The sequence below is a fragment of the Miscanthus floridulus genome, chromosome 8 (assembly GCF_019320115.1).
Source record: "Miscanthus floridulus cultivar M001 chromosome 8, ASM1932011v1, whole genome shotgun sequence".
Lineage (NCBI taxonomy): Eukaryota > Viridiplantae > Streptophyta > Magnoliopsida > Poales > Poaceae > Miscanthus > Miscanthus floridulus.
The window spans coordinates 177,214,552-177,235,738 of NC_089587.1; the positions used below are offsets into that span (position 1 = coordinate 177,214,552).

Consider the following 21,187-nt stretch of genomic DNA (forward strand, 5'->3'; position numbering starts at 1 on the left):
AACTGTGCTTTTTAAACTCATTTTTCGCACCTGGTGACGTCCTGACGTTTGTTTTTCGAAACAAAAGAAATTCTCAACCGTGTCCTGACTCCCGTGTCGTCTTTCGCCAACCTTTTTGTCCTTTCTGCTACTAGTAGAAATACAAATGATGTACAGTCCTAGCAGTAGTTTTCAAGGCTCATAATAAATAGCATATTATCCCTGCTAATTTTGGTGATAAAAATGTTGTTCTCTCTTCTCGTTGCTATCTAGTTAACCTATTTACATCCGGGACTGCTATACGGGACCTAACTTAAAACAATGGCCCAAGTCCAACTAAGCACCACCTCGTCAAGGCTAATGATGTACTACCTCCTGCTGCATCACATCGCATGATCGAACAATCAGCCTGTTTATTTGTTGGTTTCAGTCAGGACTTATCACCAGCCAATAGTATTTTCCTCTCACAACAAACCAACATCAACTAAACTTATCAGTCCAGAAATCAACCAGCGAACGGCCTCAACGAAACAACCAAAGGAGCTGCTTTGATTCTCTTGTGCCATTTTGCAGCCATGAGCCCGTGATCTAGTACAGCCTACCTTTGGGGTTCAAATTCATCACAACAACAAAACAGTCTCTAAGTATAAAAGTGAGAATCTAAAAGAAGACAGTAATGCTTAGTTCTGTTTTCTTGACACTTACAGTACACCTTACTAGTACAAACAAGAGGATTTATGGTTTTAATACCATAAACAAGCTGTATTTATTTTCTTTTCTTTTACCTGAGAGGGAGGTGCCATCTCTAGACATACCCGTCGGACAAAATACCGTATTGTGTAGTACTACTAGCTAGTTATGTATAATAAAATAAAAAGAGTGGAGAAAAAGAAAAGAGAAAATGCTTTCAAAAGTGGGAAGAGGACTAGAGGAGGAAAGCAACAAAGTGTGGGGGCATCACGCGCTCCATTGCAGAGTTTCAGGCGGCCAGCTTCCTCCTCCTCCCCACCAAGGCACTAAGGCCAGGACCGGTCGGCTCACCGCCTCGGTGACCGCCGCCTTCGACGCCTGCCTCCGACGCTGCCTACCCTCCAAATCTCCGTGCGTGTTTGGCCGAAATCCACGGGGGAGTGCTCGTCCTCGTCCTCGTCTTTGCTGAGCTGCTCCGGAGCGGAGCTGTGCCTACTTGAGTTCAGGTTTGTTTCGCCATCCGAGGCCGGCCAAGATTCGGAGCGTCGCCGGAGGGAGGCGATGAAGGGGAAAGGCGGGGCGATGGACCGGAGGTCCTCCGCCAGGTGGAGGGTGCTGGTGCTCTGCGCATTCAGCTTCGGCCTCGGCATGCTCTTCACCGACCGGTGGGTCTCTCTCCCTCTCCCTCTTCCTCTCTCTATTACTACCTCTTCTTCCGGAAAGCTTTGGATCCCGCCCTGCGCTTCCTTTGCGCTTGGGGTTCTTGGGGTTCCTCAGCTGGGGTAATGGCGGCTGTGCAATGAAAAGATTGATTTTTAAGGCCCTCTTCGCGTTTCAGATTTGAAGTTTGAATAAATAAGCTCTTGGCTCAGCCAATGGCGTTTTGAGATTTGTTTGGAGGGAGGTTGGATTTTGAGTCCTTTTCTTCTCTTTTTACAATTTTTTGCTCTGGTCTTTCCTTCTCGAAGCTCATGGCGATCTGGGTTGGTGGAAACATCATTTTTTTTTTATTTCTTAGAATGGGAGATCGCGTTTTGATGCCGACTGGTGGCGTAGGTATCTTCCTGTATCTGTACCTGCTCATGGCTGCGTGCGAGCTTACTGCTGATAATACTAAATTCATTCGGCCAAGAATGGAAGCAAGGATGAATTTTACTATGTTTTCTGAACGGGTTTTCAACAAAACGCTTATCTGTGTTCACCAAAAAAAAAAAGGCTTATCTGAGATCTTACGAAAACGTGAATTGGGGCAAAACTTTTGTGGCAAAATCGACAAAGCAACTACGCTGAACTTTGTTCTAGCAAACTGCAAGCTTGGATCACCAGCAAACCGCCTTCATTCGTAGAACAGTGTCATTGTTGTCAAATCTGCATGATTTACTATACTTTGTTTCTGTTAAAGATCGCGTTCTGGGGATGATTTTGACCGCCGATAGTGAACTGAGTATGTTTCTCAAGCCGAAACAGTGATTTTGTTTTGTCTTTTGGTCTTACTACTTGCTGACGAACAGGGGATTTATTTTCATTTACTAAAGCTTTGTGTTCGGAACAACATCGATGTAAATATAAGAGCACGTTTGGATACCATAAGCTAATTGTTAGGTAGCTAATTTTAGCTCAAATTAGCTCTAGTGCATCCAAACAAAGAGAGCTAATAGATGGGCTATTTTGTTTAGCCAAGTCTTCAACTAGTTGTTAGCTAACTAGCTAACCAACTATAGCTAATTTGAGCTAATTTTTAGCCCAAGTAGTAACTAGCATGTGTATCCAGATTTTTTTTTTATTTTTAACACATTTTTTAAACTAATTTTAAAACTAACACTGTTTAATTTTTTTTTCAAATCTAACACTTTTGGCCGCGCCTATTCGCACGGCGCGGCGATTTAACGCTGCCGCGCCATGCATGGGGGCGCAGCGAGGCTGCGTACGTGGCAGCCAACAGGGCCTCTGACCGGTGACGTGGCCAGCTCTGCCGCGCCACCGATCAGGACGCGGCGGTGACGCACCACTGTCCAGGGCGCGGCAGAGCCTAATATAGGCCCGCGGCCCAGTCCCATATAGAGATAAACATTTAAACAGATACAATTTCCACTTACTTCGTGTTTGTTCGGACACACAAACTCCAACGTATTCTTAGAGTTTATCATAGTTCGATCTCCGCATTCACACAGAGGAGGTTCCTCGAGTCGTCTAACTGCGGCTAGGTGCTTCTCCTTAGCCGTCATTGGCGGGGGGTTAGGGGGGTGTCGAACCCACCGTTGGAAGTGCTCACGTGGATGTCTCCCTCTACACCAATCGTCGAAAAGGAGGTACCTAGGGTCAAACTTTTCTGCACCGTCGATCCACTGAAAGAAAAAGCACCTCTCATGGTCCTACACAACAAGATTCCAACAAAATATTAGTAGCCTACTTACACAAATGAAGAAAAAGAGATAGTGGAAACAATTACTTACATTAAAACGACTGCATGTGTAGAAGCAACGCGCCGCTGTGTCTGGATGTCTCGATTGAAACACGTCGGCCGGGAAACCATAGTTACAGTTAGGGACAGGGAGGTCAGGAGGGACGGGGGCATCTTTGCTAGACGCGTCGGGGTATAATTCTCGAGGACAACCCCGTTTTCGCCAAAACTCCTCCTGATACATTTCTTGCATCTAACAAAACGGTTGTAATTTAACAAACAAAAATCAAAACATCACAAATTAATGTCAATGAGAACCATTTGCATTACAACAAATAAAATATAACCTACACATTGTTGCAAACTCTATCTTAGATGCAAACATGAAAACTATATAAAAACTATACTTTGGTCAGTAAAAAATAAAATTTGGTACATCAACAGTGTGTCCATATATTTATTCACGTATAAAAGTTGAGATGCAAACTCAAACAAGCAAAATACATGGTAATCATAATTCTAACTAACCAATTAACCTTAACATTGGCAATCATAATCCTAATCCTTCAATCCAACGTTATAACGAATTCATATTTTCCTCCATACCCTACCTACTCATTCAAATCATTCGATCCACCGTGGAGGCCGAGGAGGAGCTTCATTACCTTGACAAGGCCGATGAGGAGCTTCGGGGAAGGTAGGGAGGGGAACGCCAAGGGAGGGAAGTTCGGCGGCCGGCCGTGGGGGAGCCGGGAGGCAATGGCGCGGCGGTGCGGGCTGGGAGGCGCGCCGGCGGGGGCATGGCGGCACGGAGGCGGCTGCTGTGCCCTAGAGACTGAAACAGAGAGGGAGGGGCGGGACTGGGCCGCGGGCCTATATTAGGCTCTGTCGCGCCCTAGACGGTGGCGCGCCACTGCTGCGCCATGATGCGTGGCGTGTCACCGCCGCGCCCTGATTGGTGGCGCGGCAGAGCTGGCCACGTCACCGGCCAGGGGCCCTGGTCGCTGCCACGTACGCAGCCTCGCCGCGCCCCCATGCATGGCGCGGCAACGTTAAATCGCCGCGCCGTGCGAATAGGCGCGGCCAAAAGTGTTAGATTTGAAAAAATAAAATAAACAGTGTTAGTTTTAAAATTAGTTTAAAAAATGTGTTAAAATTTGTTTTGTATCCAAACATACCCTAAGTTCATGTAGTCTTGTCAGAAGTCAAACTTTTTAAACTTTGACCACAAATACCTAAAATTTTATATAGATTGGCATCACAAATTTGACATTACCAGATCTATTAATCATTATGATAAATGCTTCCATACTATATAGCTATTTTCATTTTAGATGATATATTTTTGTAGATATTGTTAGTCAGAATGAGATATGTTTGACTTAGGACAACCCTAGATGGACTTATATTTGTGAGCAGAGGAAGTACCTGAGTGTCCTTAGTATAGTTTTTAAGTCGTCGCCTAGTTGTCGCCTAGTCGTCCAGGCGCTGAAAAAAGTCTGGGCGTCCTCGACGCCACGACCAAAGCCAGCAAAATGAGGGAGCAGGGGAGGGAGGAGACATAGGAAGAACTGGAGGAGGACCAGGCAAGGCTAACCGCTAATCTCTGCTCCCATCCCCATCAGCTCTGCTCCCATCCCCGCCAGCGCTGCTCCCCAGCAGATCTGGGAGGGGCTCTTGAAGGGCAACAGCAGGGGATCTCGCACAGGGATCTAGAAGGAGGGCGGCAGCCGCAGTGAGGAAGGGGAGGGGAGATCTAGAAGGGGGCGACAGCAGCAGTGAGGAAGGGGAGAGGAGATCTGGAAGGAGGCGGCTCCAGCAGTGGATACTGAGAAGGTGTTCGAGAGGGAGAAGAAGCACTTGGAGAGGAGCACTGGCAGCCCTAGATAGTTCAGGATAGTTGGGGAGGGCTTTTATGGGCTGTCTGCTGGACTGGGCCTTTTATGTTCCTTGTCCTTCTTCTTTTACTTTTTCATTTTTCTTTTTTATCCCTTCTCCATTCTCCTGCCTTGAACATATGGCGTCGCCTTGCCTCGCCTTATGATCGCCTAGGTGTCGCCTAGGCGATTGGAAGGGGGTGGCTCGCCACGTCTCGCCTTAGCGCCTTAATAACTATGGTCCTTAGGCACTGAGGTTGATTTAATGTAGCTCTCCAGCCTTCGCAAGTAGAAAATTAATCTTTAAAGCCAACTTGTATACTTTACTTGAAAAAGTAGTGTGCGTATTGGATTTGAATATAAACATGGGCCAAGGATTGATTTGGATTCAAGATCAAATTTTACTCTTCAAAAACAAACGTTTTATGCTTTACGGGAAAAAAATAGTCACTGCTGCCCATATTATATCTGGATAGAAACTTGAGATAAAGATTTATTTGGAGTCAAGACCAAACATAGCATCTAATGAATTCACTGACTATCTTGAGAAATAGATACGTTGGCATGAGCCCGATCGTAATATAAGGATTATTTTGGTTTCTTGATTCCAAAAGTTCAATTTTTGACACATTTTGAAATTGAATATAAAAGTTCCTTTTTATTTTTTTCTATTTTCCATGAGAGATCATTATGGATGGTTTTACAGGTTCTGGTCAGCACCGGATACCAGTAACCATATCATGTCTCAACGCCGGAGGCAAGAGCAAGAGCTCCAACTTGTATCAGAGGATTGCAACACAAAGAGGGTGGGTTCCATAACTTATGTGATTCCCTATGAAATCTTATTACTTGGTTTTTTGACTGAAAATCTCTAATATAACTTTGGATGCAGAAGCATGGGGAAGACAAGGATATAATGGGAGAGGTAACCAAAACCCATGAAGCCATACAGTGAGTTCCTTCAACTTCATATGGGGTTCAACTTAACCATGCAACTGTATTTGAGTTTTTGTATCTGAAGACTTTTCCTTGGAATTTGTTTATGGTGTTAGATCATTGGATAAGTCCATCTCAACGCTGCAGATGGAACTTGCAGCAAAGCGGAGCACACTTGAGCTGCTCCGATCTAGTGGTTCACCAGTAACCTCTGAAACTAGCCAACCAAGGAAAAAGGCATTTGTTGTCATTGGAGTCAACACTGCATTCAGCAGCCGCAAGCGCCGTGATTCTGTCCGGGAGACATGGATGCCTCAAGGTGTGTAGTTGGTCTTGTAGAATAGAAGTTTGAACAAATTATGGTATGGTATGGTATGGCATGTCTATTAGATTTGCGCAATGATTAAATTGTCAGTTCCTAGTGATCTCTACGTATCGAATTCAAGGCACACGGGTTTTGATTATTACAGCCAATGTAAGATTATGCTTGGACTAGCTTATTACGTGACATAAGCTATACTTCTACTTTGCCATCTTTCCATAGGAAACAAAGAGGGAGGAGGGTGTTATGGTTTTGTGGCATCTTGTAAGCTATGGAGAAGAGTTTAATTCCTGTGGATATCACAGTCAACAATTTTTTAGTAAAGTTCTCTTCTTTTTGTTAGGAGAAAAGCTGCAACAATTAGAAGAACAGAAAGGAATAGTTATCCGCTTCACTATCGGGCACAGGTAAACAAATTATTCTTGTATTCCTAGCACATTTCGTTATTTTTTGTTACTGATTGCATTGTATTTTGTCTTCCATGCTCTTGTAATAATTCCAACTGGACAGTTTTTGTGTTCCATTATAGAATGAAATAACTCTCGGTACTTTTCTTTATTACCAGACTACCACAGATATGAATAATTGTGATTCAGACGCATGATTCGTCCATGTTGATATACTGAACAATTTACTGGCAATATTACAGCATAAAAAATAATGTAGCTCCAGTTTCTAAACTGTAACTGTTGTCATTTTTTGTTCTTGGAACTGCAAGACATGATAGCATGCAGCCCTGTGGTTCCCAGAAGTACCTAGTCTTGCAGTGCATTAATCTGCAAAGCACCTCAAGTCCCTGAGTTTACTTGTTACTGTATTAAGTCAACTTATGTCTCGTTCTTCCTCCAGCCATGATAAAAAAAATCTCCAATCTTTGTTATAGTCTGTCATAATTCATTGTCTCTTGCATATGTCCCTGCAGATATTTATTTTGTACTGTTACATGATTTCATCCTTGTTCTACTTAAAAATTGTACCTTCTTAAATTTGGATATAAAAACTGCCTGTTTTGTTTGTTGCACAGTGCTACATCCAACAGTATACTGGACAAAGCTATTGATTCAGAGGACGCTCAGCATCATGACTTTCTTAGGCTGGTGAGGATGTAGTCAGTATTCTTCAATAACTAGTGAATTAAATTATACTTTTCTGGCACTAGCCCTGACCTTTTACTGCATGTTGTTTATTTAATGATGCAGGACCATGTTGAGGGATATCATGAACTCTCAGCTAAGACAAAAATATTCTTCTCTACTGCTGTTGGCATCTGGGATGCTGACTTCTACGTCAAGGTTGATGATGATGTGCATGTAAACTTAGGTGCTCGTCTCTTCCTTAGACACAATTACTTCCTCTTAAAATTCTTTTGACTCAGTTTTTTTTTTACTGGTGCATGCATATGACCAAACAGGAATGCTTGCCACTACCCTTGCTCGGCATAAAACGAAACCAAGAACTTATATTGGCTGCATGAAGTCAGGCCCAGTTCTTGCTGATAAGTAATGTTTACTTACTACACTGTTACAACATGAATTCAAATGCTAGATTTAAAGCACTAACAGAGGCCTGCTTGAACCTGCTCTATTCATATAGGAATGTGAAGTACCGTGAACCTGAGTACTGGAAATTTGGGGAGGAAGGAAATAAATACTTCCGTCATGCTACGGGGCAGATATATGCCGTTTCGAAAGATCTTGCGACTTATATTTCAATCAATCAGTATGTTTAATTAATGTTCATGACATACAAAAGGGTATCTGTTCGTCTAAAGGAAAACTAATGATGCAAGTGATATTTCTCAGGCCTATCCTGCACAAATATGCAAATGAAGACGTGTCGCTTGGATCATGGTTCATTGGTTTGGAAGTTAATCACATTGATGAAAGGAACATGTGCTGTGGAACTCCACCAGGTCTGTTTCGTTGTATAGTATTGAACAATGGTTCCTTTACATGTTTGCCCTCTCTTTCTCCTGATTGTGAATACGTACTCCCACAGATTGTGAGTGGAAAGGGCAAGCTGGCAATGTCTGTGTAGCATCTTTCGATTGGAGCTGCAGTGGTATATGCAAGTCTGTTGAGAGGATCAAAGATGTACATGCTCGCTGCGGTGAAGGGGATTCAGCAGTTTGGAGTGCTCTTATCTAGCACATACCCTCCTTTACCCGTAAATATGTAGCATACTTGGTAAGCTCTTGCGGTGGACACCTGCATAGGCAACTCCTCAAGAAAACTTGACAAAACCCAAGATCTGAAACTGCAGAAAACAGGACGTTGCCAATGTTAACTTTGGATTGGAAAAACTCTGCAACAACACGTAATTTTGGTCTGTCACTGTTTGTGACTTTCGGTGGTGTTAGGAACTCCAAAGTAGGGTTGCAACTGATGTTACTGATCTTACATGTAGGGGGAGTGTTTCTCAGCTGATGCGTATGGAAGCAGAGATCATGTAATGTAGATGACATTGTTTTATGCAAATTTTGACATTCTTTTGCGAGGTACTTTCACACATTCTGTCGTTCATGAGTGTGTACCATGCTGTAACATATGAGCCGTGGACGGATGTTGGTTTAGCAAATCTTGTTCCTATTAGCAGTTATTTAGTGCTACAAAGAGGGCTACCAACGTGCCAAGATCATGGTTTGGTACCGAATCACTATATTGAGGTTGCGTTTATATTGAAGGGAAAACGGAGGAAAAGTACAGGAATAGCATTCTTTTGGAAAGTCTTTCTCGCCGTTTGGAATACAGGAAGTGACATAAAACTTTCCAGAGGAATTTGAAAATGAGCTTGCTGCTTTCTCATTGCGTGTGAAGCTAACAGCTTTGCTAATCGCCGCGGTGCCACAAGCTCGCAATAGCTCTTCGGCTGCCATGGGGAATGTTGTGTGCTTCAGTAGATTGTTAATTTAGGCCTTGTTCATTTCGCTGAAATTTAGCTACTGCTGATGCTGATTTGTTATGAGAGGAAAAGACTTTGCAACCATGGCAATGGACATGAAGGAAAACAATGAGGTTAATTAATACCAAAATGCTTCTTTACGAGCGCCTGCGGCATGCACACCGTCTAGGCCGTCCGATGTTCTTTGGGTTTGGGGTTTGGACCATGCGTGTGTCGGGAAGAACTCAACTGTTGCTGTTGGAGAAGAAGGCCAGGACATTAGGGTTTGGGTTTTCGCGGATTTCCATGTTATCAAGGCTTAGAAGGAAGCTTCTAGGGAGGATGCCGGACCAGCGGTGGTGGTAGTCGAGACAATGGCGAGGGGGGGCGACGGGGGTGCCATCCGCCGGGAGGTGGGAGAGGTCGGTTGGGCGGTGCCGGCGGCGGGGGTGTCCATTGGAGAAGAAGGGGAGAAGCTTAGGATTAGCGTGATGGTGGTGGTGGAGGCGGCGGTGTGCTGCCGGAGCTTGGGAGGTGGTAGAGGTGGGGGCACGCGTGCCAGATCTAGAGGATAACCTTGGGATTAGCGTGTCGGCGGTGGATGGTAGTGGCGGAGGAGGTGATGCACCGCCAGAGCCTGGGAGATGGTGGAGGCGGGGGACACTCGCGCCGGATCTGGAGAAGAAGCTCAAGTTAGGGTTGGATGTGGTTGGCAGAGGCGACGTGGACGTCGCCGGAGCTGAGTAGGTGAGGAGGTAGCGATGGAGCGCGGGAGAAAGAACAGATGGCACGCACAAGGAAGGAGGACACGTTCGGGCGAAAGGAGGCATGCGGGCGGAGCTTTCTGCGCCTGCGCACATGGGGTATAGTAAAGTCCTAATTAATATCATTATTAAGCAATAATGGCGTTTTTATAACTTATGTGTTTTGATTCCAATGATAGAAGGGTTTTTTTTATTCACGTCATTACAATTTTTAAACTTCTGAGATATGCCATTACTATTCAACTATTTGGAAACTTGCCATTAAATTCTTCTCTAGCTTCAATCGTGCCATTTTCTATGTATTCTACAGTATTGGGCCCACGTGCAGTGACTCAAAGCCAGCGTATTCTTGTATGGCCCAAAATACCCTTCTTCTTTCTCTCCCTCCGCTCGCTGCCGTGTGGGCTTCTCCTTGAACCTCCAGCCACTTCGTGCTCAAGCTCACCAGTGCGCGCAGGATTCAGAAGAGGTCGCTTGTGCGGCTCAGGGGGACCTTCTCGACGTCGTCCGTGCGGAGCTAACGGGTGCGTGTGGCCTAGGCGGAGCTGCCTCTCCCGTCGGTGCCATAATCTCTAGAGGCGCCTCCATGAGATCCACCTCGCCGGCCATGTTGGTCCCCGCGTCCATGTCGTGCCTCAGCGAGCACTGGCCTTTTATTAGATAATCTACTGCTACCTTGTGTGAACACAGCAAGGGAAGACGGCGCCGAAAAGGACCCCTGCTGTGATACTGTAGCCGTTGCAGGTACAGGCGCCGCACGGCTCACCTACAGCACTGTAGGCACATGCAGAGGCCGGCGCAGAGTCAGCCCTGTATGTTATCTAGTTACTGTTACAGCATGTGCGCTGTATTAGAACTAGATGGATAGAGTTGTATAAATAGACTACCACGGCAACTCAGTAAAGAGAGTTCAGATTTGCCATCTCTCAGACAGGGCTTCGGCCAACGCTGGTGTTTTGTACTGTGTGTGTATGCTCTGTTTTCCCTTCTTCTTCTAACTCTAGCCATAGTGTGTGGGGACGAAAACGCTTGTTCATGGTCGGCACGGCTAGTGGGTGGTCGGCAACACTAGCGGGTGCTCGGTAAGACTGGTGAGTGGTTCACTCACCTGAGCCGATGATCCTGTGGGCCACCAAGTGGTATCAGAGCCGTACAAGCGCCGTCGCCAGACTAACCGTTGGCGATAACGGGCGGTTCGGAGATGGGCGACAGTAGTGGCACTGTTGTGGCTGCCCAGCCACGACCGGAGGTCGTTGTTCGCACGGTGCGGGAGGTCAGCGGCACCAGTTGGCCGACGCTGACTCGCACCAACTATAGAGAGTGGTCAATGACCATGAAGGTCAAGCTCAAAGCCTGACGGCTCTAGAATGCTGTTGACAAGGGCACCGACAATGAGGAGGATGACATGTCAGCATTGGAGGCTATCCTTGCTGCTGTACCGGTGGAGTACAGAGAGCCGTTGGGGGTGAAGAGCTCGGCTAAGGAGGCGTGGGAGGCTATTGCGGCGATGCGCGTCGGTTCCGACCGCGTAAAGAAGGCGACGGCCCAGCTTCTAAAGCAGGAGTACGTCAACCTCAAGTTCAAGGATGGTGAAACGGTGGAGGACTTCTCCCTCCGCCTGCATACGCTCATCAGCAAGCTGAAGGCATGGTGTCACCATCGACGAAGAGGAGGCGGTCTCCAAGTACCTCCACTCCATACCGGCAAAGTACATCCAGATCGCTCTCTCCATAGAGACGATGTTGGACTTGTCCACCCTCACCATTAAGGATGTGACAGGCCATCTGTGGGCGACGGACGAGCGCCTGGAGCAGGCGATAGCAATGAAGGACGGCAGGAAACTCCTGCTGACAGAAGAGGAGTGGGCTGCTCGGAGGAACTCTGGGAAGGCAGCCTCCTCCAGCTGCGGTGGCGATGGCAAGCGCCGCGGCAGGGCTTCTTCGGAGAAGAAGAAGCAGGTCGACCCCAACACCTGTCGGCGCTGTGGGAAGATGGGCCATTAGGCATGGGAGTGCCCAAATCGCGAATAGGAGAAGAAGGCTGAAGCTCATCTGGCGCAAGCTGATGATGAGGATGAGGCCACTATCCTGATGGCGACGTTTTGTACACTGCACGATGTCGAGGCCGAGGAGAAGGAAGAGGCGACGACGGTGGAAGGACCTAGGAAGGCCCTGAAGACTGTCAACATCGACGAACCACGTGCCCAAGTTCACCTCGGACGTGTGGGCGCTGACCAGGAGCAGCGGTGGAATCCTAGACTCTGGTGCCAGCAACCACATGATGGCTCCAAGGCATCCGAACAAGGAACTCCATCAACACTGATTGGGTTCGCCTCACCCCCAAGTAACATCACTGAGTTCGTGGATGCCTTCCATGAAGGTGAGGAGGTGCGGTTTCGTAGGCTGGACGACATCATCGGCGGCATAGGACCCTCAGGACTGGCTGGTCGACTGGTCAATGACGCAAAGCTACTACTCGTTAGTGCAGAGGAAGCACCCACGTTCGCGCTGGCCGAGCGGAACGGAAACTGGCGACGGGCGATGATGGAGGACATGAAGGCGATCGAGGAAAACGAGACATGTCAGCTCGTAGATCCACCTCCAGGATGCCGTCCGATCAGCCTAAAGTGGGTGTACAAGGTCAAGAGGGACGAGCTCGGCGCCATTGTCAAGCACAAGGCGTGTCTCGTCGCCCGAGGCTTTGTTCAGCGTGAGGGCATAGACTTCGAGGTCTTTGCGCCAGTAGCTCGCATGGAGTCGGTCTGTTTGCTACTAGTCTTGGCAACAACAAAAGACTAGCGTGTCCATCACTTGGACGTTAAATCGGCCTTCCTGAACGGCGAACTAGCGGAGATGGTCTTCGTCAGGCAACCTCCAGGTTTCGCCGTCAAGGGAGAGGAGCACAGGATGCTCCGACTGCGCAAGGCGCTCTACGGGCTGCGGCAGGCCCTATGAGTATGGAATGCCAAGCTTGACACCACGCTGGGCGAGCTTGGATTTCAGCGGTGCGTAACCCAGCACACGCTCTACATGCGGCGATGGAGAAAGGAGAGGCTCGTCGTCGGCGTGTATGTAGACGACTTGATTGTCACTGGCGCGTGCACGGAGGACATGAACGACTTTAAGCGTGAGATGGCGGCTCATTTTCGAATGAGCGATCTCGGCGCACTCTCCTACTACCTCGACATCGAGGTGAGACAGAGGAATGAGGAACTCACGCTCGGTCAGAGCGCGTATGCCTCGGCATGGCTGAGTGCAAGCCATGCGTGACTTCGATGGAGGAGCGGCTGAAACTGACGAAGGCCAGCACCGCGATGAAGGTGGATGCAACACTCTACCGGAGCATCGTCGGCGGTCTGCGCTACCTAATCCACACGAGGTCGGACATTGCGTTCGCCGTGGGCTACGTCAGTCGCTTCATGGAGGATCCCAGAGAGGATCACTGGGCTGCGGTGAAGCGGCTACTGCGCTACGTCAAGAGAACGGTGGATCAAGGGATCATTTTCCCCAAGACCGGCGGGAGTAGGCTGCAGCTCACTGTATTCAGCGATGCAGACATGGCGGGGGACATCGACGGACGACGGAGCACCTCTGGCGTGCTTGTCTTCCTCGGGTCGGGCCCAATTTCATGGTTGTCGCTGAAACAGGAGGTGGTGGCGCTATCTATGTGCGAGGCAGAGTACGTAGCGGCGGCCACAGCGGCGTGCCAAGTTGTGTGGCTGCGCCGGCTGCTGAGCGAGCTGACCGGCGGGAAGCTCACCCACCAACACTGATGGTGGACAATCAGCCCGCCATCGCCCTCGCGAAGAATCAGTTCTGCACGACCGGAGTAAACACATCGACGTGAAGTTCCACTTTCTCAGGGACTGTGTTGATTGAGGGTAGATCGTTATCGAGTTCGTCGAAACTGGTCGGTAACTCATGGATGTCCTCACCTAGCCGCTCAGACGTCTTCGACTCATGGAGCTGAAGGAGATGATCGGTATGGAGGGGGTATAATGGTTAGCAGTAGATTAAGGGAAGATTGTTAGATAATCTACTGCTATCTTGTATGAACACAGCAAGGGAAAACGGTGTCGAAAAGGCCTCCGGTTGTAATACTGTAGCCGCTACAGGTGCAGGCACCGCACGGCTCACCTATAGCACTGTAGGCACATGCAGAGGTCGACGTAGAGTCAGCCCCGTATGTTATCTAGTTATTATTACAGCATGTGCATTGTACTAGGATTAGATGGATATAGTTATATAAATAGACTACCACAGCAACTCAGTAAAGAGAGTTCAGATTTGTCATCTCTCAGACAGAACTTCAACCAACGCTGATGTCTTATACTGTGTGTGCATGCTCTGCTCTTCTTCTTTTTTTTTAGTTTGACCATAGTGTGTGGAGACGGACTTCGTGGTCGGCTCGGCAACACCTTCACCTTAGCTCGTGTCCAGCGGCAGGTCCGCGGCACAGCAGGCGTCGAGCATGTCGCGGCGGGGTCTCGTCCGTGGTGCCGCTGTCAGGCCTGGTGAGGCTGTACCGGAACGAGGAGCAGTGCGTGCCGCTGAAGAGAACGACGGTCTCCTTGGCCGAGAACCCCCTGGCGGCTAAGTAGCCCAGCACGTCGCCGAGCTTGGCGAAGGGCGCGGGTAGGTCCACCTCCCACGGGTTGGACACCGTTCCGTCGCGCCGGCCCACCGCGATGCCGTAGCGTGTCCCGCTGAGGAGCGCGACGGCGTCACGCGCCGTTAGCTCCAGCGCAGAACACTGCACCTGAGCACGCATCCTGCAGCGCGTGCTTCACGGCGTTGACGATGCTGAACCAGCAGAGCGTGTGGTTGGGGATGCCAGTTGGCAGCACGCTCGGAGGAGTGGTGCGGTGTGGACACCACCATGACGGAGTCGTCGCAGCCATGGAAGAGCAGGAGCTTTCTGCGCCTGCGCACACGGGGTATAGTAAAGTCCTAATTAATATCATTATTAAGCAATAATGGCGTTTTTATAACTTATGTGTTTTGATTCCAATGATGATAGAAACACATGTGTTCCAAACACCCCTTTATATCCATTTCCTATCTTCAGTGTCCCAATCCTCTACTGCAACGTTTTCATCCATCTCTTATTCCTGTATTTTCTAAGTCCTCTGTTTTCTATTTCTTTGTTCCAACAATGTCCCTCTATTTTTTATTCCTTCATTCCAAACATGCCAAGGATTTACACCCCTTTATATCCATTTCCTATTTCCAGTGTTCCCAATCCTCTACTGCAACGTTCTCATCCATCTCTTTTTCGTGCGATTTCATCCATTCCTCTGTTTTCTATTTCTTTATTCCAACGATGCCCCTCTATTTTTATTCCTTCATTCCAAATATGCCAAGGATTTTACACATCAACTCAGAAGACCGTCTCACTTCCTCGTGGGAAAGAATCACAAATCAACATATTATCATGAATTAACCTTTTGAGACGCATTATCATGAATTAACCTTTTGAGACGCCTTTTCATGTCAAAACCCAATATGTTTTTAATAGCAAACAATGGCATGTGAGAACATTGCCTATTCTTTCAGAGGGCAGCACGGCCATGTGATTCCAAGATCAGACTTACACGGGGAAACCCCAACCTCCTTTCAGTGTGCAAAAAACCTGTCAGAACTATCTGTGAGCACTAAATCTCTAACTGTTGGACATGCGGCAATAGAGGAGAAAAAAATATTGCCTTGTTAACGATTCAAGACAAAAACTGATGCCAAAAATGATCAACATCTATTCTCAGCGTCTCTACATGGCCAGCCGGGGTGTTCCCATTGTCTTTAGGCCCCTGTACTCTTGTGCTGCTGCAGCTTCTCGCCCAGCTCAATATGGAGGAGAATGCTCTTGATATCTTCATTGGACTCCATAGACTGAAGCTTCTTCTTGAGTTCCTCACAGCCTTTTACCTACAAAGGATTGGAATTGATATCACATAAGGTGGTGGAAAGGGTAAAAATGAACCACTAATCGCTGGAAAAACAGAAATATCTGAACGCGGCTTACAGTGTCTGCAATCTCGTCGAAATCCAAAGGTGCCACTTGCACTATTTCATCTTCTTTCCAACCAAGCAACATCATGAAACGCTTATCTTCTGGAGAAATGTCAGCTGGATGGTACTCATCATCTGGTTCAGTATCCTCTGATAATGAACTTGCTTCCTCATTGCCAGATTGGGATCTATTCCACCCATCATCCGAATCTGCAGGTGTTGAGGACAAACTGCCTTCTGTGCTGCCCGATAGGGATGACTGAAATCCTTCATCACCTGTGTCAACAGGTTCAGATGATGAGTCAGCTTCTCTGCTTTCAACTAGAGGCTGCTGAGGCATCCCGCCCACAACACTTTTCAAGGATGGAATGTGCTCCTCAGTATCAGATAGGTGCCTCTGAGACCCTTCGGAAGAATTTGCTTCTTCACAGAAACACTTCCCGTGCCCCGTGCATTTCATCTCAGAATGGAACGAGGAGAAATCATTTCCAAGATTAAGAGAAGAATCCTGCTTCACATCAACTGTGCTTGAACCATTTGAAGCCTTGGTCCGTAGCATCTCAAAGAATCTAACCTTGTCTCTTGCATTTGACTTTCTATCACGAGATGGACCTTGCAGGGGCAGAGGGCGCTCATTGGTGCCAAACTTCAACTTTTGGCCCACCACTGGTTTTTTCTGTGTTTCCATTGAAACCAAAGGAGTTGGAGGACTCACAGGTTTCACAGGGCAGTCTTTGGTGGTGTGTGCAGTACAGTTTTGCTCTCGACTGAGAACTTGGAAGCTTCCTGGCTGAGAGAGCTTTGAAACATCTGCTTTAACTGGAGCTCTAGTAGAACCGTTGGCTGACTGTACTTTTAATAGTTGTGAGGTCTTACTAGGACCAGTAGGATCTCCAAGCCTTGTACCTTTTATTTTCAAAGAACTAAGAGCCTTGACAATTATTGAAAACAATTAGTTAAGCATGTATACTAATTCAGCACTACAGAAGCTCACTAAGTAGAAAACATAATGTGGACAAGCAAAAACCAGAACTGCTTAATACTTCCAAGTTCGAATAATGTTTGTAATTTATCCTTCAACGATTCAACGAGGATATGTAAGAACAATCCACATCACAATTATAACTAACAAACAAGGTTGATTTAAACAGGCATAAGACTAAACTTTTTCATGCACATATGTATGATATCATACTAGCTTCAACAAAACTGTAAGTCAAGAATCAGTACTTATGGCATGTAAATGTAGTTTTTTTTTTTTATCAGCAATTACACATTGATTGTTTGGAGTAGGAAGGAAACCATGTGCCCCCATGGCCCTCATAAAGGCATAAACTAGTCCAAACAACCATAGCTACAACAGGGCTATCATTCAGTCACCCCAATGTAAGGATTTAGATTGATTGACAATAATGTTATCATTATGCATCAAAACATACACAATAACAGATATTCAACCTCAATAACTAAGGCATCTTCATACTGATGCGAAGCTATTTAAGGTGTAAAGATAAGTAATCTCTGAAAGCATCAGCACTTTGTGCAATGTTCAGCTTATCAGCTAGTAGCAAATATGTTCTAAAAAAAAGCTAGTAGCAAATATGTGGAATACTAGATGGAAAGTAATGGAATGTAAATTTTGAGTATGTCAGTAAAATATTTTCATTATATCAAATTTCTTCTACCTCCCATTTCCTTTTCGATGAAAAATTATTTAGTGTAACTCCAGAATCAATTCTTTCCTTTTTATGTGTCGCCCAATCTAATATATTATCATATGTCCAAAAGGCTGCATGCTCATATGAATGATGGAAGGCATAGATACTTCTAAACAATATTATTCACGTTTGTCGGAATTATATTAGGAACTTACCGAAGATTTGCTTGCTGGAGGTGTAATAGGCCTTAGAGTAAGCTGCTTCAAGGTTCTTTCTTCAATCTTCTGAGCCTCAGTCGATAACTACAATGGAAAATGTACAATCATAACTAAAGCCAAATTTTGAATGGTCAATGTCTAATGAAAAGCACACTGCAAGCATTATCTCAGTGGTTCGCTAGTTACCTGAGGCCTAATGGAAATTCTCAGAGGAGCTTGCATCACTGTCTCTGCCATGTTTAATGCAGTCCCACTGTTTGGCACCACTTCAGCCTGTTTACTAGGAGCAATGTGCAATAGAGAAGAAGTGGCTAGACTTTTCTTCGGATCACTTAATAAAGGAAGATCTGCTAGCATGGAGCTCCAGCCATCAGGAGATATCATAGGTACATTCTGAATTGCGGTGCTGATACCAGGAGATGGGACTTTGCTTATGCTTTGCTTTCCATTTTTGTCCTCTGAACTAAGCTGCGGAAATTCCCGTTCAAAGGTTATGCTAGCAGCATTGTTGGCATTGCTTACATCATTACTAATAGAAGTATTGCTTACTGAGATTCGGACAGAAGCATTGCTTATGGAGGTCCCCAAAGCTGCATTTCTAACAGAGTTAACAGTTCCAGGACTAGCAACAGTACTGCTTTTGTCATTGCTTCTAGAGGAACTAACTGCATTATTTCTAGAGGTGCTACCACTGCCTTTGTTCCATGTGTCTGCTTTCGAGCGGGTACGATTCATCCTATCCCTTTCAGATTTGCATGTGCTAAAGGACTTGAAATCATCATGAACTGCAGCAGCCGACCTACTCTCCCAATCACGGGAATCAAAGTCCCTCTGCCGATCCCTGTCCTTGAACTTTCTGAAATTGAAATAGTCCGTTGACTTCCCCATTCCATCCCGGTCAGGCCGGTGAGATCCATTCGAGCCTGAACTTCTCCCTGATGATGATTGTTGGGAACCATGGTCACGGTAATGTCCAGATGAATGGTTTCTCAATGAACCACCTGCAGCTTGATAATCTATAGCATCCAAGAAAAATACTTGTTATTGGTATAAATAACAGTTTTGCAACACAAAAACAAAATGGTGCTTATAGTTGATTGACATGTAGGACACTTCGATAAACATTCACTGTAATGTCACTTTGATGAACGAATAAAACAAAGCAGTAGAAAACTCAAAAAAAAAAAAAAAAAACCTAACAATCACATAACTTCATTACAGAAGTTCATAAAGTGGTCAAAATACAAAGTCAAACAAATGAAAAAGTCAATTGATACTATGAACAAATCAACATAGTACGGAAGGAACACACAACAATGCAACAATGCATTTATTTTTAAACATGACCTAAGTAACAGAACTAATTAATCAGCCAATACAGTGCATTTTTCTTCCAGAAGCCAAAAGAACTAGTTTGAAGAACAACATAGCTTTCCGTCAAACTCAAATACCATTTTAGTCATAACATTGCAAATATATATATTGTTTCCTACTCATCCTTTTCCCATAAGAAAAATGTATTAAATGCTGACTGGTAGTAGTGCTCCAATTAGAGAGACGTGTAATAATCGGAAGGTAAAAATACACGTCATATACTAAAGCATTAACACCTCCCTTGTTTTATGCGCGTAACAAGTATATGCATTTTCCCGAAAGCAGTGTTAGCAATTATATAAATCGTACTCAACACAGTCTCAATTCACAGTAAAAAGACCGTACAAACTACAATATGTTTGTTTAGTGTTTCCTTGGAAGAGCTTCAGTAGTAAGAAAGACATAAATTCCTGAACAACTCCCATAGTTGCTCCATCTCAACCATCTTGTCCATCCAAGAAACCATCTCCCAGTACAACACTATCTACATTTCCATCATCAAGAGCCCACATCTAGAAGCTGCCTCTAAATTGCAGTCACGGTAGCAAGACTAAATACATATACAAACAAAGCACTATTCCTATAATTATAACACTTTTCACGATTAATGCATGTGAAGCACAAGAACAAATCAAAAGCATCATTTTTCAGTTTTCACAAGCGTTATTCGGTTACCCCAAGTATACTATGAAGTTTAGAACCTACCAATCTTAATGTGCCGTTACAATTGCATTACATTACATCTATAGCACAGCAGCCACAGCGCTGACAACAATAGACTCAAAATTCGCAAGGCTGGTGGAGTTTACCTGAGTGGGAGGAAGCTGTAGCCCAGATGTTGGCAGCGCCTGCTGCCTTGTCATGCTGCATCCATCCCGGCTTCAACATGGGTGTGTCCTGCTCCATGGCTGCAGCCTGCAGGCACCACTCAACGTCCACCCACCAGCCACGGTTGAGAGGCCGGGCCAGGGGTGGACCTCCCGTAGGGCATGGGGGGTTCAGTTGAACCCAAAATTGCCGGGGAAGAAAAAACTGCACCCGCGCGCACCTGGGTGGATTGATTGCTTCTGGGCGCTTGAGAGGAAGAACCTAAACCGCGGATGGAAAGCCTAGACTAGATGAGATTACTCCTCGATTGCATTAGCAGGGCACCACCAAGAAGCAAACGAATCCGTCACGTACAAGGGAGGGGACGATGAGGGGGCTACGGCTCCCGGTGATTGGGAGGAGGATGAGGGCACGGCCGGCCTGCCGTCGGTTGCCGGCCGGCGGCGAGGCTGCCAATGGTGACGAGCGGCGGCGGGAAGAACCCTATAGCTAGATTAAACCCCTCAGACCCTCTCCTTCCGGGCTAGGTCTTAGGGCGCACCCCACCACAAGACAAGACGAGCGCCTCGGATTAAACTCTCTAATAAGAAATCAATCAAAGGAGGAAAATATTTGTGCGGGGATGAAGAACCCCGCCCCTGCGGATGAAGAACCCGGCGGCGGCGGCGGCGGCGGCGAGATTAGTCGTATTGAATTGGCAGTTTCTTTCGGCGAGTCGCTTGGCTCGGCGGCTGCGGTGCTGGCGCGACAGGGGGCACGGGGGACTACGGGAGCGCAAGGAAGACAACACAAATAAAATTTGCAATAGGGTTACTAATATATTCGTGGGTTTTATAGAATTTGGATACCCTGCAACTCGGATGAATCAGGGTTGGTTGCTGGAGATGGAGAGACAAACGAACACTTGCCTCTTTCCTCTCTTTTCTACACTATTTTTAAGAATCGTTCAACGTTCATATATATCGTGTTGTATAGAATATATATACATGAAAAATAAACCGATACAATTATAGATGATGGAATTTGATAATACAGGTCGAATAAGGACATATTTGGATCATTGCGATGCGATTATAAGATAATCTAATTCTAATTCAAACGGACTGGGTCATAGGGTGGATCAGACTACAATAATACATCCTATAATCTAGGCGAAACCTACTTTTTTGTGATTATAATAGGTATTTTTCCTTCAACCAACAATAATCTAGAGATTCAAACACTCTTATTAAAATCCACAATCCTCATTATA

At 46.2% G+C, this 21,187-nt stretch overlaps 3 protein-coding genes across 4 annotated transcripts; 1 reads left to right on the plus strand and 2 right to left on the minus strand.

Annotated features, from left to right (window-relative positions):
* The first annotated feature begins 941 nt into the window (after nucleotides 1-941).
* On the plus strand, nucleotides 942-8,796 carry LOC136477606 (beta-1,3-galactosyltransferase 7-like). The gene is made up of 11 exons (XM_066475815.1): nucleotides 942-1,334; nucleotides 5,654-5,753; nucleotides 5,840-5,898; nucleotides 6,000-6,202; nucleotides 6,549-6,612; nucleotides 7,230-7,302; nucleotides 7,405-7,525; nucleotides 7,617-7,704; nucleotides 7,799-7,924; nucleotides 8,008-8,117; nucleotides 8,204-8,796. Exons 1-11 carry the CDS (start codon nucleotides 1,231-1,233, stop codon nucleotides 8,350-8,352), a joined length of 1,197 nt encoding a protein of 398 aa, XP_066331912.1. The 5' UTR covers nucleotides 942-1,230; the 3' UTR covers nucleotides 8,353-8,796.
* Nucleotides 8,797-14,245: 5,449 nt separating this feature from the next.
* LOC136474111 (uncharacterized) lies at nucleotides 14,246-20,815 on the minus strand. Of its 2 annotated transcripts, XM_066471719.1 has the most exons (6): nucleotides 20,290-20,815; nucleotides 19,917-20,196; nucleotides 17,920-18,749; nucleotides 17,731-17,817; nucleotides 15,871-16,788; nucleotides 14,246-15,773 (listed from the first exon to the last, which is right to left on the minus strand). In XM_066471719.1, the coding sequence occupies exons 2-6, from the start codon at nucleotides 20,011-20,013 to the stop codon at nucleotides 15,648-15,650; spliced, it is 2,058 nt and encodes a 685-aa protein (XP_066327816.1). In that variant the 5' UTR covers nucleotides 20,014-20,196; nucleotides 20,290-20,815; the 3' UTR covers nucleotides 14,246-15,647. The 2 variants fall into 2 exon arrangements, with proteins under 2 accessions (XP_066327816.1, XP_066327814.1); XM_066471717.1 differs by having other exon boundaries at nucleotides 19,917-20,815.
* On the minus strand, nucleotides 14,269-14,619 carry LOC136470224 (peroxidase 44-like). Its single transcript, XM_066468137.1, has one exon. The coding sequence runs from the start codon at nucleotides 14,617-14,619 to the stop codon at nucleotides 14,269-14,271; it is 351 nt and encodes a 116-aa protein (XP_066324234.1).
* Nucleotides 20,816-21,187: the final 372 nt, after the last annotated feature.

Excerpts from the sequence above, each read along its gene's own strand:
- LOC136470224 (XM_066468137.1), bottom strand. The coding sequence starts at position 14,619 with ATGCGTGCTCAGGTGCAGTGTTCTGCGCTGGAGCTAACGGCGCGTGAC.
- LOC136474111 (XM_066471719.1), bottom strand. The coding sequence starts at position 20,013 with ATGGAGCAGGACACACCCATGTTGAAGCCGGGATGGATGCAGCATGAC. Across the intron at positions 18,750-19,916 it reads TACAGCTTCCTCCCACTCAG|ATTATCAAGCTGCAGGTGGT; the intron begins GTAAACTCCACC and ends TGGATGCTATAG. Across the intron at positions 15,774-15,870 it reads TCGACGAGATTGCAGACACT|GTAAAAGGCTGTGAGGAACT; the intron begins GTAAGCCGCGTT and ends AATCCTTTGTAG.
- LOC136477606 (XM_066475815.1), top strand. The coding sequence starts at position 1,231 with ATGAAGGGGAAAGGCGGGGCGATGGACCGGAGGTCCTCCGCCAGGTGG. Across the intron at positions 5,899-5,999 it reads AAAACCCATGAAGCCATACA|ATCATTGGATAAGTCCATCT; the intron begins GTGAGTTCCTTC and ends TTATGGTGTTAG. Across the intron at positions 8,118-8,203 it reads GTGCTGTGGAACTCCACCAG|ATTGTGAGTGGAAAGGGCAA; the intron begins GTCTGTTTCGTT and ends GTACTCCCACAG.